The sequence below is a fragment of the Sardina pilchardus genome, chromosome 8 (assembly GCF_963854185.1).
Source record: "Sardina pilchardus chromosome 8, fSarPil1.1, whole genome shotgun sequence".
NCBI lineage: Eukaryota > Metazoa > Chordata > Actinopteri > Clupeiformes > Clupeidae > Sardina > Sardina pilchardus.
In genome coordinates, this window is record NC_085001.1 from 34,174,918 (window position 1) to 34,190,489 (window position 15,572).

The 15,572-nt window shown below is 37.9% G+C and overlaps 1 protein-coding gene across 2 annotated transcripts in view; it reads right to left on the reverse strand.

Moving 5' to 3' along the window:
• The window catches only part of LOC134089302 (tRNA (32-2'-O)-methyltransferase regulator THADA-like), a 45,953-nt gene that overhangs the window by 2,802 nt on the left and 27,579 nt on the right, over nucleotides 1–15,572 (reverse strand). For both annotated transcript variants that reach the window (XM_062543734.1, XM_062543733.1), the window contains 6 exons: nucleotides 8,377–8,626; nucleotides 7,706–7,945; nucleotides 5,018–5,222; nucleotides 4,738–4,926; nucleotides 3,348–3,571; nucleotides 1,595–1,765 (listed from right to left, as the gene is read on the reverse strand). In XM_062543734.1, coding sequence (XP_062399718.1) covers nucleotides 1,595–1,765; nucleotides 3,348–3,571; nucleotides 4,738–4,926; nucleotides 5,018–5,222; nucleotides 7,706–7,945; nucleotides 8,377–8,626 — 1,279 coding nt within the window. The remainder of the gene's footprint in view (nucleotides 1–1,594; nucleotides 1,766–3,347; nucleotides 3,572–4,737; nucleotides 4,927–5,017; nucleotides 5,223–7,705; nucleotides 7,946–8,376; nucleotides 8,627–15,572) is intronic.

Consider the following 15,572-nt stretch of genomic DNA (forward strand, 5'->3'; position numbering starts at 1 on the left):
AACCAATACCAATACCAATAATATATTTGTTCATCTGGTAACACTTTACTTGACGGGGTCGTTCATAACACATTCATAACAGCTGTCATGAACTGCACATGAAGCATTCATGACTGATTCATGAAACATGACTCAACATTCATACCATCACTTTCATGAATGTGGAAGACAAAACAACAAAAACCTGTCAAAATAAATGTCCAACAATCTAGTAATCCAAATACTGTACAGGGTATTTTGAATCCTCTCCAGCGTTTGTAAACATCTCATGAATATTTTATGAAGTCTACTTCAAATGTCCCTTTACTATACGAGTTGTGAAGTATTCATCATACTGGGAAGTGAACTACCGACCATCTGTGGACCTCTGAATGGTTGGACATTTGTTTTATATATCTATATACAGTCATTGTGTAGACAATTATGCATTCTTCAGAGGTTACTATCATAAAATAAACAAACAGACAAAAAACTAAATTCTCCTGGACACTGACTTACCCGTTGACTAAGATGTGACATGATCAGGTTGGCTAAAACGGAAAAAAAAACAGCAATGCTGCTTTGCGATTGTTGGACTTTTATTTTGACAAGTTTTTGACATTTTGTCTTCCACATTCATGAAAGGGTTGGTATGAACAGAGACGGTTTATAAAGCAAGACGACTCATATGAGGGTCAATTCCGGTTTCCCTGTGACGTAGTGCCACTCCCATTTACATGTAGGAGGCAAACAGGGAGAAATAAACCTTATCTCGGATTATGACCATTCCCTTAGCCCTACATTCAGCAATGCAAGTAACAAACCCATATTCTACAAGGCACACGTCTTTCTAACATTCCCACATTGAAATCGTATTTTCCAACGTGATAAATACATAGACAAATAACTTTGTTCATGTTCACGACCTGTCCCTCCTGACCTGACCTGTCTCCGCTAATTGCGCAGGCCAGCTATTATCAACGGCACACTGCTTCTGCTGCTTCTACACTGGTCTAAACCGATTACTCCTCACTGATCACGCCCAGATAGGAGGCGGAAGTGGACACCATTTCATTCCATTGAAAACCCCCTTTATGATTCATCTTAGTAACTATACGATCTTTGATATGAATGTTGAGTCATGTTTCATGAAACAGCCATGAATGCTTCATGTGCAGTTCATGACAGCTGTTATGAATGTGTTATGAACGAACCCGTCAAGTAAAGTGTTACCGTTCATCTAATCTAAGATTAATAGCACCTGGTTAAATTAGTAGCTTTTGCAGTGCAATACTTCTAATGCTAATTGACCTTGTAACAACTTGTAAAGCTGTTCTTCTCAATGTGTCTCGTCATTGAACTAGGAATACTAATACTAGGCACCCTAGCAACCACTTCAATTACCTAAGCAACATCCTAGCAACCACTTTGCATGCACTGGTAATTACTTCAAATTGCATTTCTAGTTTCCATTTCTATTTGCTTCCTTGGAATTACCACTCAAGTTACAGTGCACGCAAAGCAATGCACTGTATTGTAATCCGGTGGCCTCTTCTTCTACTTTTTATTAGCAAACAGTGCATGTGTAACCCACACGATTTGCCAAAAATTTTACCTAATCCTTAATCCCAGTTTGTGTGGATTGTTTTTCTGGTCTTTACACATCAGAGGTACCCCAGCGAGGCAAAGAGACTCAGCACAAGCCATTCTGAGTGCCTCTGAGGCATTGGGCAACATCTGCCGCTCTAGTATGTTGCACCAGCGTGGGAACAATGTACAGTCCAGGCTAGCAGAAAGGAGAAAAGAGAAAAAGAGAGAGAGAGCAACATGTCAAAGATCTTTAATTACAGCACCAAAAATACACAAAGTGGGGTTGGCTCGAAAGCAACAACTGAAATTTCATGAAGAATATGTGTGTGTATATTACTGAATGAGCCATAGCAACAACTGTGGAAACTGTAGAAACAAAAAGGCATATCCAATCTCCTATTCCGATAATGCAGAATTATCTGAGAGTCTGCTATTAATACATCTTTGTAATAATTTCACTGTATCTGCTTAGAGAGAAATGGCTGTACTTTAGCCATGTCTCGGAGAGGGCGCTCACTCTTTGTATCAAAGAGTAATAAGTGTGTACCAACACAGTTGATAAATGTAACAGCTGCACTGCTACACCTTTGTTACTCTTTGATACTGTGGAATAAACCTGTTAAATGTACCAGTTAATTACTTAAATGCACATATGACATGTATGTTGTGTCTTTGATGTCTTGGAACATGTCTGCCATTACCCTATGTAGCACATGTATCAACTGTGTTGGTACACACTTATTACTCTTTGATACAGTGACATAAACCCGTAACAAGGTTGTAGCAGCAAGTTGTATATCAAATCTTTCATGACCAGATTTACCCCATCCAACAGGTCTCAGGTCAGCCCTTTGCCTCTGACGAAATATGTAGGCAAATTGGCAAAGTTTTGTAAAAGCACTCAGTATTACAATGTAACAACTATATGTAGGTACCCACAAATACATAATGCAAGTACAATGATAGTACCTGATAGTACATGTTGTTACACAGGTTGTACCACTGTACCTAATTAGGTAGGTACACTGCAACAGCGACACCCAAACTAAAGTGTTACCAAAATCTATTTATGCTATTGGCTTAGCAATAATAACACTTACCGACTATTAGCCGCGGCTTATACATTGATTTTGCAAAATTTCTTCCGCTATGAGGTTAATACAGGGGGGCAGTTGATATGGCGTTAATATGGTTTTGTTTCTTTTAACTTGCACAAAACACTGTCCTGTGGCTTATATGTGGGAAATTACTGTATGTATTAATTTGTTTTGGTGGTTTAGATAGGTGGATCGTCAGTTTTTGCTTTTTACAAGTCTATACATTTTTTCACAGCTAGCATAGCTAAATGACTGAGCACTGGCGCAGTTACCAAGGCTTAAACTGGCAGATAGAAATATCAGCATTAAAAGTATAATGTTCGCCATACATACAACACATTATTATAATGGTATTTCATAACAAAATAAATAATAGAAATATTTGTTTTGCTTTTAAATTTTCATTCAACTTGCTGCGGCCCCCCTAGCGGCCCCCACTTTGAAAACCACTGACTGTCAATAACAAAATCATGCATTGCATGCAAGCAAACAAAGGGTACACATCAGACATGGAGCCCATATTACTGCCATTGTTGATCCCATGCTTGCAATGACTTTGGTGATCATTATAGCAATGGTGGTAATTATGGCTGGTGACAAAAGCACATGTCATATAGGAGAATATGATTATAACAAATACAGCACAAAATAGAGAGGATAACGTGCCTTTTATGGGAATACCTTTTAGAGAGTAGCAGGCTGGTAGCACACAGGGCCTGTGAGAGGTACTCTGTGCCAACATCTGAGACTTCCAAGCTTCTAACCAGGATCTCTGAACATTCTTGGATGGCCGCTTCGTCAAGTACCAAGGAACAAACTCCTCCAGTCATGACTGATACAACAGCCTTGAGATACACTGCCCTAATTTCTGTATCTTCATTCAGTAAAACCTCCTTCAGGTTAGCCTAAAAAAGACATGATGAGAGCTAACTTAATATTTTGGGGGTTGGGGTGTTGTGACACAATTAAAACACTAATTTCAGAAGTTCGACATGTGATTTCACAGCTGAATACTGACTGAAAGGTGTGCTGTTGTATTTGTAATTTTTAAGCAAGCATGTAGGATCAGGTTTTCAACCACTACATGGACTTTCCCCCAAACTTCCATACTCAGACTTTCAAAACCTGTGTCCGCTTTTGCCCGATATTTAGATCAACTCAACCGCGACCCAAACCATGAATATTAACTACGCCAAAATGATTTGTAACATTTTTACATAAACAGGGACAGAGAGCCCTTCTAAATCCAGCGGTGCCTGCAGATGTATGCCCTGTGCATAGGCTACCATCAGACTACAAACAGCAAAAGAATTCCCCTGTTCCCCTCCTGAATTTCTGTAAAACAGATTAATCTATTTGTTACATTTTATGCAGTAAAATCATGTTTGCGCATGAGAGAGAATGAAAGCACATGCGCGCAGCCGTTAAGACTAATGTTAAAGTAGGGCTGGGCAACAAATTTAAATAGAAAAAGAAGTTTTTCTTATATTAAAATGAATTTTCTCTTTAAATTCAATCACTGAAATTCTAAAAAAAATTCCGCCATAGGCAATGATGTCCAATGATTCTAAACTTTCTCCAGCAGCTGATTGGCAGCAAACATAAGCAGGATCGGAGGTAAAAATTGAGCTAATTTGGGGGGGCGCTGTGGCGCAACAGGCTACAGCGCTCATACCATACGGGTCCGAATCTGAACTGGTCATTTCCCGATCCCACCCCATCTCTCTCTCCCACTTGCTTCCTGTCTGACTCTTCACTGTCCCATATGAATAAAGGCGAAAAGCGCCCTTGAAAAAAAAAAAAAAAAAGCTAATTTAAGCTGACCAATGCGCAAATCTACAATTGGATAAATAGTGGGGGATGTGTACCATAGCCTATGCATAGACAGACTAGATGGCTGTGCATAGTCTGCATCCGAAAACATTTATTCCTGCAGGTGCCCTTTACCCATGACACCCTTTATCAAATGCCCACAAACACAAAGCTTTTAACTTTTAAACTGCCCTGAACATAACAGTGAGTAGTACCCATTTGAGCCCATTTTGAGCAGAGATATGATTAGCCTACATACCTGGAGTGTTTTTTCTAGCAGAGGTGGTGCATTGGTCATGCTTGAGCTACATGTCTCTGATGCCCATCTGAGTAGGGACAGCTTACAAGCAGCATTCCAAACCGAGAAATTCTGCCACACCAAACACATCCAACTTCGATCTTCACACAGGAAGTGAAGGGCCACATCGTAAAAGGAGTCTGAGCCAACCTGTATGTGAACAAGACTTCTGATTTTGGTACACAAACAGTGATTGAGATTGATGCAAATGTCAATTTATTAGTATATGGATACTGCGCACTTGCAAATGGTGTGTTGAGTTGGGAAGTTCTGACATAAGTAGTGCACACAACTGGTGCAGGAAATCTTCAGAGCAGTTGTTTCTTACAAGACTGATCAAATCCAAATATAACCCTCTGATCATGAGGCATTGCTGTCCTGTTGCCACAAGCCAAATCTTGGACTCCAACACTTCCACAAAAACACTGAGTGGATTTAAAGTAGCCCTGCAAAAAACACGAAGAACAACCATTTAAAAAGATTTTTAAAATAAAAAGAACACATTTCACTGACAAGACTTGTTTGTCAAATCCAAAATAAGATCTTAATAAGGCTAAATAAAAGAGCTAACTGAGGAAAAAATAGGTGTAGACAGACACTTTTTTCAGCTCTCTCGTTATTCTGCTGACTGTCCACAGTCCACTGCTACCATAATGAGCCCTTATTTAAATTCATTGTCCTCCCTCCTGGTCTATTCCAGAGATATTCTGATGCAGAAGGCGTTAGCAGCCTGACCTTTAGTATTTTGTCCAAAGCGAACCCATTCAAACTTTTTTTAAAAAAAACTGTAATTGTTTAGCTAATCATCTTGCATGTAATGACATTGTGTCTTCTTTAAATCATGTTGACTTTTATGTTGATTTAGCATGACGTTTGTTATGTCTTTTTATGCCGTTTAAGCAGATAAGGCAGAGTGCCTTTTGTTGTTAATTTACATCTGTGTGAACTTTTGATTGCTCACTATTGTCTTTGCTGGCTAGTTGGCACCCTACCAAGTAACTTCGCAGTGAATCCCCTCCCCTTCCTCCATACAGTGGAGATGGTCACCTATGAAACCTCTGTAAATGTATGTGAATATAACATTCATGTTTGGTCTTGAATTAATACTTGTAATGTGGGCAACAATCTGATTATGATTTCATTGCAATCTAATGTGTCTATGCATTGTTGTAGACTAAGAAATGCACTGTAGCCTGTTTTTGAACCTCACACCTGTATTGTCACAACAAATCACCAATGGACTGTGAACAATCTGGGGGGGGGGGTCCTTCCTACTGTACCTACCTCTACACTAGTGGGCGGCAGTGGCTCAGGAGAAAGAGGAGTTGTCCAGCAACTGGAAGGTTGCTTGTTTGAGTGTCCTCGAGCAAGACACTTAACCCCAGTGCTAATGAGCAGGTTGGCACCTTGCATGGTAGCCTCCACCATCAGTGTGTGAGCGTGTGTGAAAGGGTGAATGTGAGGCCTGATAATGTAAAGCGCTTTTGGTGCTCACAGGAGTCGAAAAAAAGGCACTATACCCTATTAGAGAGGTGGTGGTCATATAGGATTTAGTGGGGGGGGGGGGGGGTTGTTTGTTTGTTTCTTTTGCTTTCACTAATTTTGTGTCAATGAAAACACTAAAAAGCCGGGCTGCATGACACATCCTCCACAAGGATGACAGGGAATCATTAATTTCCCAAAAAAGGAAGGTTGGGGCGAACACAGTTTTCTGTGAATATCTCAAGAGCCATGGGACCTACAGGAGGTTTTGTATTTTGGTTTTAAAGGGCCATCTCAACCCATGAGGTATCTATAGCTGCTCAGACATGTCCTCCACAGTATATGGCCTCTGCAAACGGAGGTCCGACTCAGGGTGATACAGATATAATACGAACATGCTGACATTATGCAGTCATATGTGTAAACAACACTGACATCCATTAACAGAATCACTGTGTGGTTGATCACACATATGAACAGAATCTCCATGTTCTCTGCTTTGTTCATGCACAAGCTCATTTACATACAGCATTTCATTGTCTGTCGGTAATACTGGGAGTTACTCTTAGTGTCTGATTCCAAATGACTGGTTCTGTTGTTCAGATATACGGCCCAACTGCTTGACATCCGCACAACATGCCGACTTACACCTACAGTATGTCTCTTCAAGACTTTTTATATCAGAGGATTCAAGTATAAGTATACTTTTTTGATCCTGTGAGGAAGATTCATGTTGGTGGATTCCTGAAATATTATTGGATCTTTCTAGAGGGGTCCAAAGGCATATTTGTTCAACATGCACTTAGCGCTTCTTATGGGTTAGGGTTTGCATAATATAGTATTGATTATTTTCATTAGTTATTTTCAACTAGCCTTAGGCTAGTTTACATCTGCTGTCCCACAGAAAGCACAGATACAAATACAGCATTTTAAGAAAACACTCAATCACTCAATCAGTAAAAAAAAAAACAAGTAACAAAAAAGTAACAAGTAGCAGTGTATTACATATTATATCACAGGTACATGCACCACATCAATGGGGTGCAGCGGCATGCACAGCATATAACACAACACCCTATCGACCCCATTGGAGAGAAGAGCGAGACTAAAAAGAGTGATTAACTTGCAGTATGTGTGCATTGTGATTTTTTAGTGATTTTTTAGAAGAGCTTTAAAGCTACCAAACAAACCACAGGATTTTACATTGTCTGGGTCAGGTTTTTACATTCCATTGGGTATTGGCTTTAAAAGAGAAAGCTGCCTGCCCAAAAGGTACCAGTTGTGTATGGAAGCTTGTGTGTGTGAGGGTGTGTGTGTGCATGCGTGTGGCCGTGTTTGTGCATGTGTTTGTGTACATTTTTATGTATGTATGTATGTGTGCGTGCTGTTGCATGTGTAAGAACCAGGATCAATAAGCAATATCTAGTAATTATACTTTCATACTTACTTGTCAGTTTTCATAAACTGAGTTAGCACAGCTCTGATCTGTAGGAGTTGACCATGTAAATAGTTGTGAGAGTAGGGCTCTTCGGTGGATCTTGGTAACTCTTCAACCATCTTGCAGAGGAAAGCAGGATATTTTGAGCAAGGCATCATCGCCACTAGTGCTTTGGAAGCCATCACTCTGATGCTGTACACAGGACTGGACGCCAATTGGAGCAATGGTGTCACAGCCTCTGACAGTTCTCTACAGAAAAAAAAACACCACAAGAATAACATGAGACAATGTCCAACAAAAGTCACTGGTTCACCCCAAGGATGTGCACTCGCTTCACTTCTCAAAGTTATTTTAGCTGTAACAGTAATTTTGAAATCATCATGTTACAGTGGTTAATGACTTTGTGACATGGTGCAGGGGTCCTTTCTTGAAAAGAATGTGTCTTGACCTCCGACTGTAAAAATGGTTTGGACAGGTTTGATTTTATGGTTTGAGACTTGAGTTACCCAACTTGACATTAGAATCATGCACTCCAATCAATGCTGCATCCATTGCAACTACACAAAAAGTTAATTTAATTCTCATTATACATAGGCAGACAGAAGCGATCACACGGACACACCCAAGCAATGACCCATTGTTAAAAAAATGCAACGTCAAAAGTTAAACATTTTTTACACCTTGTTTCAGGTTGAATACCAGGCTGAAGTTTGGCAAGGAGGGTCAGCACAGGATACAGGGAGGGGTGAACACAAAGCCGTCTTTGTTGAGATGAATCATGAAGATCTATGGCTGCATTTCTTAGTTCACTGAGAAGGAAGGGCAGTAGTGATGGGTAGTGAGTGAAGAAGGTCAGTGCACTCATGCCATACTGGGCGGAGGCATGATCACCTCCGGGACTCTGGCCAAGCATCCGTGTGCACAATGAACCTGCCAACACAACATGAGAAACAGAATGATAATGTCTGTCTATACAGACTGGCATTCACAAGTTTTGGGTCACTTAAAACACCAACACACCAAATTTGTGTTGAACAGCATGCATCTGTTCAGTATCATGAATGAAATATTCTACTGACAGATACAGGTCTTATAACCTCTCTGTGCACTTTCAGTGATGATGCAAACAAACAGTCTTGCTCAAAATGCCACCCATTAACTTAATTTTGCTCTCAATCAAAAGTTTGAAGTTGTTAACTACTGTAAATAGACCCCAAGTTGTTTTTACCCTTTGACTCCAGTGTGAAACTGCGAAAAATGTATGGTAGACCACTAGAATTCTGTCTATTACTTGTTTTAATGAACATCAGTCTGTACATAAAAAACAATAAATAATTTGGAAGTTACTGTACTCTGCCTTTGTATCAATCTGTGAACAAATTAGGCCAAAGCAAAAGGCAGTAACTTCCATTATAATCAATATAGCTGATAAACCCAGCCCCACAAGGAACTGAAATGATTAGAGAAAATAATTGAAAATCATGATAATAAAAATAATAATGACATTTTATTGATATGCAATATCCCTATAAAATAATATCATAAGGTCCAAAAAACATTTTATTTGACCAACATGCTAACTTTTTTTATTAAATGTAGGGTATGGAATTCTCTTTTTTGGCCATTTTCTGCAAAATCACTTGAAATCCTATTCCTAACCCACTTACAGCCACTGAATTGGAGGCACTGAAATGGAAATTAAACACGTCAATCATCTGTGGAACGGGTAGGGCTTGAAAAACTCCAGCCAATTACAGTGAGGAGCATATGTATTTGATACCATGCTAAAACAGGAATATAAAATCATCATTTGACAATTGATCTTAATGCCTTGATTAAAAAAATAAAAACCGCCAAGGACACCAATTTTCTTTGTGATTGAAGAATGTATCGTAAATAAATAAATGTTTTTCTTAAATGCTAAGGGAAGGAAGTATTTGACCCCCTATGTAACCCTATGGGAATTTAACACATAGGGTTAACATACAGTGGGTATATGCACACCCATGCTAAAGTTGACTAAAAAGAGGAATACAAAATCATCTTTTGAGAATTGATTGTAATGCCTTAATTCAAAAAATGAGTAAAAATCAAACCGCTAAGGACACTAATTTTCTTTGTGATTGAAGAATGTATCGTAAATAGATAAATGTTCTTCCTTAAATACAGGTTGCATAAGTATTTGACCCCTATGCTAAATTCCCATAACCTGACTTTCGCCAGATCCTGTAGTTCGCTGTCTGCTTCACACAAGGATCTGGGACTTCTCGATAGGAGATGTATTTCTGAAGGCGGGTCCTTGTAAAACATCCTCGCATGTGATTTGATAAACCACTTGCCTGTTACCTTGAATGACGTGCTAGGCTTCTTCAAGTTCTTGCCAAACCCGGTCGGAAGAAGATAAAAACATCCTTGCCACCAATAAATGTCTTCAAAACTATTCTCTGAAAGAATGAATACTCGATAGATTCGACAAAACGGTTGAAATAGCAGAATCAATGTCAGCACAAGACTCCTCGCTGCGGGCCGCCATTGTTATTTGAATCAAACACTCGCTTCAGCGCTCCTGATTGGCTGCTCATTTTTTGATCACTGGCAGGGGTTTGGATTGCCCTCGCGTCCAGACCCTTGTGTGGAGCTCAGCGAAACGCCTCTGGTGGAGCATGGCGGAACTACAAGGGTCTGGCGAGAGTCAGGCTAAAATTCCCATAGGAGCAGGAGGATTTTTTACATGTTTTTTTTTTTTTTTTTTTTTTTTTCCACCGCCACCCCCCCACATTGGGGGACTATTAACTGGATTTTTTTTATTGTTGTTGTTATATTTTTTCTTTGTTTTGTATTTTCTTTTCCTTTTATTCCTTTATTTCATTTTGCTTTTATTTTCCTCTTTTTTCCTCCCTTTTGTTTTATCTTTACTCAAAAAAGCAAAGAAACTACAAACAGACAAACATAAGCAAATGTCAAACATAATCAAAAGAAGAAAAAACAAACTAAAAAACAAAACAAACAAAAAGTAATTAAATCCTCATTTCATTTCATAACATGTCACTAATATTCTTGTGTCCCCCATTATCACCTCACCTTTTGGAAGGAACTACATTTTGTCCAAGTTTCCTTTGTACATAACATTGTCTACACACAACATACATTAACACAAATATATAGCTTATATATTTATATATTCATAAATATATACATATCCCAATTTGTTTCTAATTGAGTTCTATAATATTTTTTTTCTATAATAAATTTTTTCTATAATATTTTTTTCTATAATATTTATTTATTTTTTAAGTCCACCCTTCTATTTCTTTTACTTTCTTCCATCTATCACCATATAATGATTTATTACTTTCTCTCGCCATTAAACATTCTATATCGCAGTAGTTTCTAATGTAAGTTTTAAATCTTTTTATGCTGAATTTTTTAACATCTGTCATTTTATTAATAAATATTTTTCCCAGCAGAAGAATTATATTTTGGAGTTCTTGGCTGTCACACATTAAGTCCCCCAAAAGTACTGTGGCCAAATCTAGATGTAGAGATATATCACATTTTAGCATCCAATTCTGTACATCAATCCAAAACTAGAAATGCAATTCCAAGGAATTACCAGTGCATGAAAATGCAAAAATAGATAGATAATGTTGATATGGTTACTAAGGTGTAGCTAGGGTAAACATGGTGGTTGCATAGTTTACAGAGAGTTGATGGTGTGAAGGTAGACAGTTTAAAGATGAAACGTTCCAGTTCTAACTTAACTAATGATTTCTATTCATGTTAAAATGTTGATTAGCTAACTTAGCTAATGATTTCTAGCAGTTGTGTTAAAAATGCTAATTATGTTAGCAATGCTAACTTTACTAACAATGCTAACCAGGTTGATTAGCTAACTTAACCGATGATTTCTAGCAGTAATGCTAAAAATGCTAACTATGCTAACAATGCTAGATTTGCTAACAATGCTAACCAGGTTGATTAGCTAACTTAGTTGATGATTTTTTGCAGTTATGCTAAAAATGCTAACTATGCTAACAATGCTAACTATGCTAACTAGCTAACTTGCTAGTGAGGACTTTTATTTTGAAACATTTGTTGCTAGGGTATCCATGGTGGCCACTATCAGGAAACAAGAAGTTACTGCAGTATAATCATGTTGGTTGCTATGGAAACGGTCATAAACACTTAATTTTAATGGTTGCTATGTTGGTTGCTAGGTACATGGAGGTTTCATGTAGTTGACTGGAGGCATAGTTGATGATAACTGACAGTTGGAATGGTTGAACAGTTAAATAGTTGAGTAGTTTCAATGGTCAAATGATTTAATAGTGTATTATTGCAGTGAGGACTTTTATTTTGAAACAGTTGTGGACAGAGGAAACAGTTAACAGGATCTGTAGTCTTAATGAGATTGTATGCTTAAAGCCTGAGACAGAAGGTGCCTCTCATATAGCGTTTACGCGTCCTCTCTCGCTCCTCACTGATCTACATAAAGAATGATGGAGCGGCAACAATGGGATAGTCTAGCCCTTCTTCTATCTTTCTTTATGTAGATCATTGAGGATCGAGGAGCGAGGGAGGACATATAAACGCTGCTTGAGAGGGACCCACAGTAAATACTTTAAAAGTTGTATGTAGATAGTCTAATTAATGTTGATAGACAGAATGTTTAGTGGATGTTGATAGGCAGATTGTTTAATAGATATTGATTGACAGTTTAATGGTGGATGAGTGAATGGTCTGAAGAAGATGAATGGATAGAAGGTTGGATGGAATGTGCCTTATATTCTTGTTAAGAGAGACACTGATACAGCTCTCTGAGAGTAGTTGACACAGGTGTAATCAATTTAACTGGCTAGTCTTAAGAGAGCCAGAGTGTACTCTTAAAGCCTGAGACAGAGTAAATAATTAAAAAGTTGAATGTAGATAGTCTAATTAATGTTGATAGACAGAGAGTTTAATGGATGTTGATAGACAGATTGTTTAATAGATGTTGATAGACAGTTTAATGGGTGGATGAGTGAATGGTCTGAAGAAGATGAATGGATAGAATGTTGAATGGAATGTGCCTTATATTCTTGTAGAATGGAGAGACACAGCTCTCTACTGAGAGTAGTGGATACAGATACAGGTGTAATCAATTTAACTGGCTAGTCTTAAGAGAGCCAGCCTGAGACAGAGTAGATTGTTTAAAAGTTGAATGTAGAACGTCTAATTGATGTTGATAGGCAGACTGTTTAGAATGGGTGGATGAGTGAATGGTCTGAAGAAGATGAATGGATATAATGTTGAATGGAATGTGCCTTATATTCTTGTAGAATGGAGAGACACAGCTCTCTACTGAGAGTAGTGGATACAGATACAGGTGTAATCAATTTAACTGGCTAGTCTTAAGAGAGCCAGCCTGAGACAGAGTAGATTGTTTAAAAGTTGAATGTAGAACGTCTAATTGATGTTGATAGGCAGACTGTTTAGAATGGGTGGATGAGTGAATGGTTTGAAGAAGATGAATGGATATAAAGTTGGATGGAATTAGGAGGACTTATTTTGATACTGTTGTGCACAGAGGATACAGGGGAACAGAATATGTAGTCTTCAGAGAGATTGCCTGAGAGAAACTGACAGTTGGTGCCCAGGTGGCTGACCAGCTGGAGTAAGATTCTAATTGCTGCCGTGATGTCATAATGAGCAATGTTAAGTCTATGGGGGAAATTGTAATAGTTTTTAACTAATAGTTTAAAAAGTATAAAAGTTACAAAGTTGAAAAATACTTTGCCCACATCGCGTAAGTAAGACCTACGCGACATAGTTTGAATGGAGTTTCTACGTGAAGCGGTTGAAGCTGAATTGCGTGCGTTAGAAGAAGAATAATAAGAAGTTGAAGAAGACTAGGAAGAACAGTACAGTGCATTTTCATGCACTGTAATAAAGCGACCGGGGAGCAGTACCAAAATAAATGTTCTGTCGTTTCATCTTCCTCCATACAGAATCGGCAGTGTGGTGTTGGCTCTATTCCCCAAATGTATAACATTTTTTTAGTATTTAGATATTTAAAGGGATATTCCGCCATTTTTGGAAATACGCTCATTTTCCACCTCCCCTCGAGCAAAACAATCGATATTTACCTTATTCACGTTCATCCAGCCATTCTGTGAGTCTGGCGATAAAACTTTTAGCTTCAGCCTAGCATAGATCATTGAATCAGATTAGACCATTAGCTTCTCGCCTGCTAGCTTCATGTTGAAAAGTGACTAAGATTTCTGGTAATTTTCCCATTTAAAACATGTCTCCTCTCAAGTTAGAAAGTGCAATAAGACCAACTGAAAATGAAACCTAGCGTTTTTCTAGGCTGATTTGACATGGAACTACACTCTCATCTGGCGTAATAATCAAGGCAACTTGCAAACGTACCATAGGCGCAGTGATATCGTACGCAGCATCTGAAAATAGTCCCCATAGACAACAAGCAGTAGTAGTGCCAGTAGTTTGCAAGTTGCCTTGATTATTACGCCAGATGAGAATGTAGTTCCATGTCAAATCAGCATAGAAAAACGCCAGGTTTCATTTTCAGTTGGTCTTATTGCACTTTCTAACTTGAGAGGAGACACGTTTTAAATGGGAAAATTACCAGAAATCTTAGTCACTTTTAAACATGAAGCTAGCAGGCAAGAAGCTAATGGTCTAATCCGATTCAATGATCTATGCTAGGCTGAAGCTAAAAGTTGTATCGCCAGACTCACAGAATGGCTGGATGAACGGGAACAAGGTAAATATCGATTGTTTTGCTCGAGGGGAGGTGGAAAATGAGCGTATTTCCAAAAATGGCGGAATATCCCTTTAAATATAAGTTTATATTGGAAGGATCTAGCTTTAATATCTAGTGAAGTTTCATACAATGTTTTAAAGACAAGTTCCCATTGAATTGGACAATCAAATTTTTCTTCCCAGCTGTCAAATATTCTATATGGGATTCCTACCAGTTTTTCTGATTGTAAATAGAATCTATATATTTGTTTATTGATCTTTGATCCGTTAATCCATTTGGTTGTTTTGATATTTGGTCTACATACTAGGAGCGTGCCACCATTCTTTTTAATTTTTCTTTTCCATTCTAAAGGGACAGAGCTAACTAATTGATTATATTGTTGTACAGTGCATATATCTCCATACTTATATCTTATTTGTTTGAAAGACACAATTTCTCCCATTTCATTCATTAAATCTTTTACAAAGAGAATTCCTTTTTCAAACATTTTTTTATAAAAAAGTACTTTCCCTCCACACTGTATGCTTGAATTAAGCCATAATATTTCCTGCTTTATTTGGTCACCACTTTCAGGAGGATAATATTGAAAATGTAACCAACTTTGTAATGCTTCCAGAAAAAAAGTAGATGTTTTAGAAACAATATCTTCCACCTTCAAGAAATGTGTTGGTTGTATCTGTAAGAAAGGGTATAACTTTTTTCTAAACAAAGGATGTATTATTTCTAGCAGCTGACTTGTAAACCAATCTGGGTTATGATACATTTTTGGAATAAATTATGCTTTTAAAGATCTATCCATGCTTCTTAGATTTAGTAAATTCACACCCCCCAATTCATAATCATTATAAAGATATGCTCTTTTTATTTTATCTTTTTTGCCATTCCAGATGAACTTGTATATTTGTTCTTCATATTCTTTGAAAAAGGCTTCTGTCGGTGAGGGTAGTGCCAACATTAAGTATGTGAATTGAGACACTACCAGGGAATTTATCAATGTTGCTTTTCCAAATATGGTTAATTTATTACCTTGCCAAGGTTGTAAGATGGTGCTTATCTTATTTAACTTGATATTATAATTGACTGTAGATATATCGGCAATGTTCTGTGGTA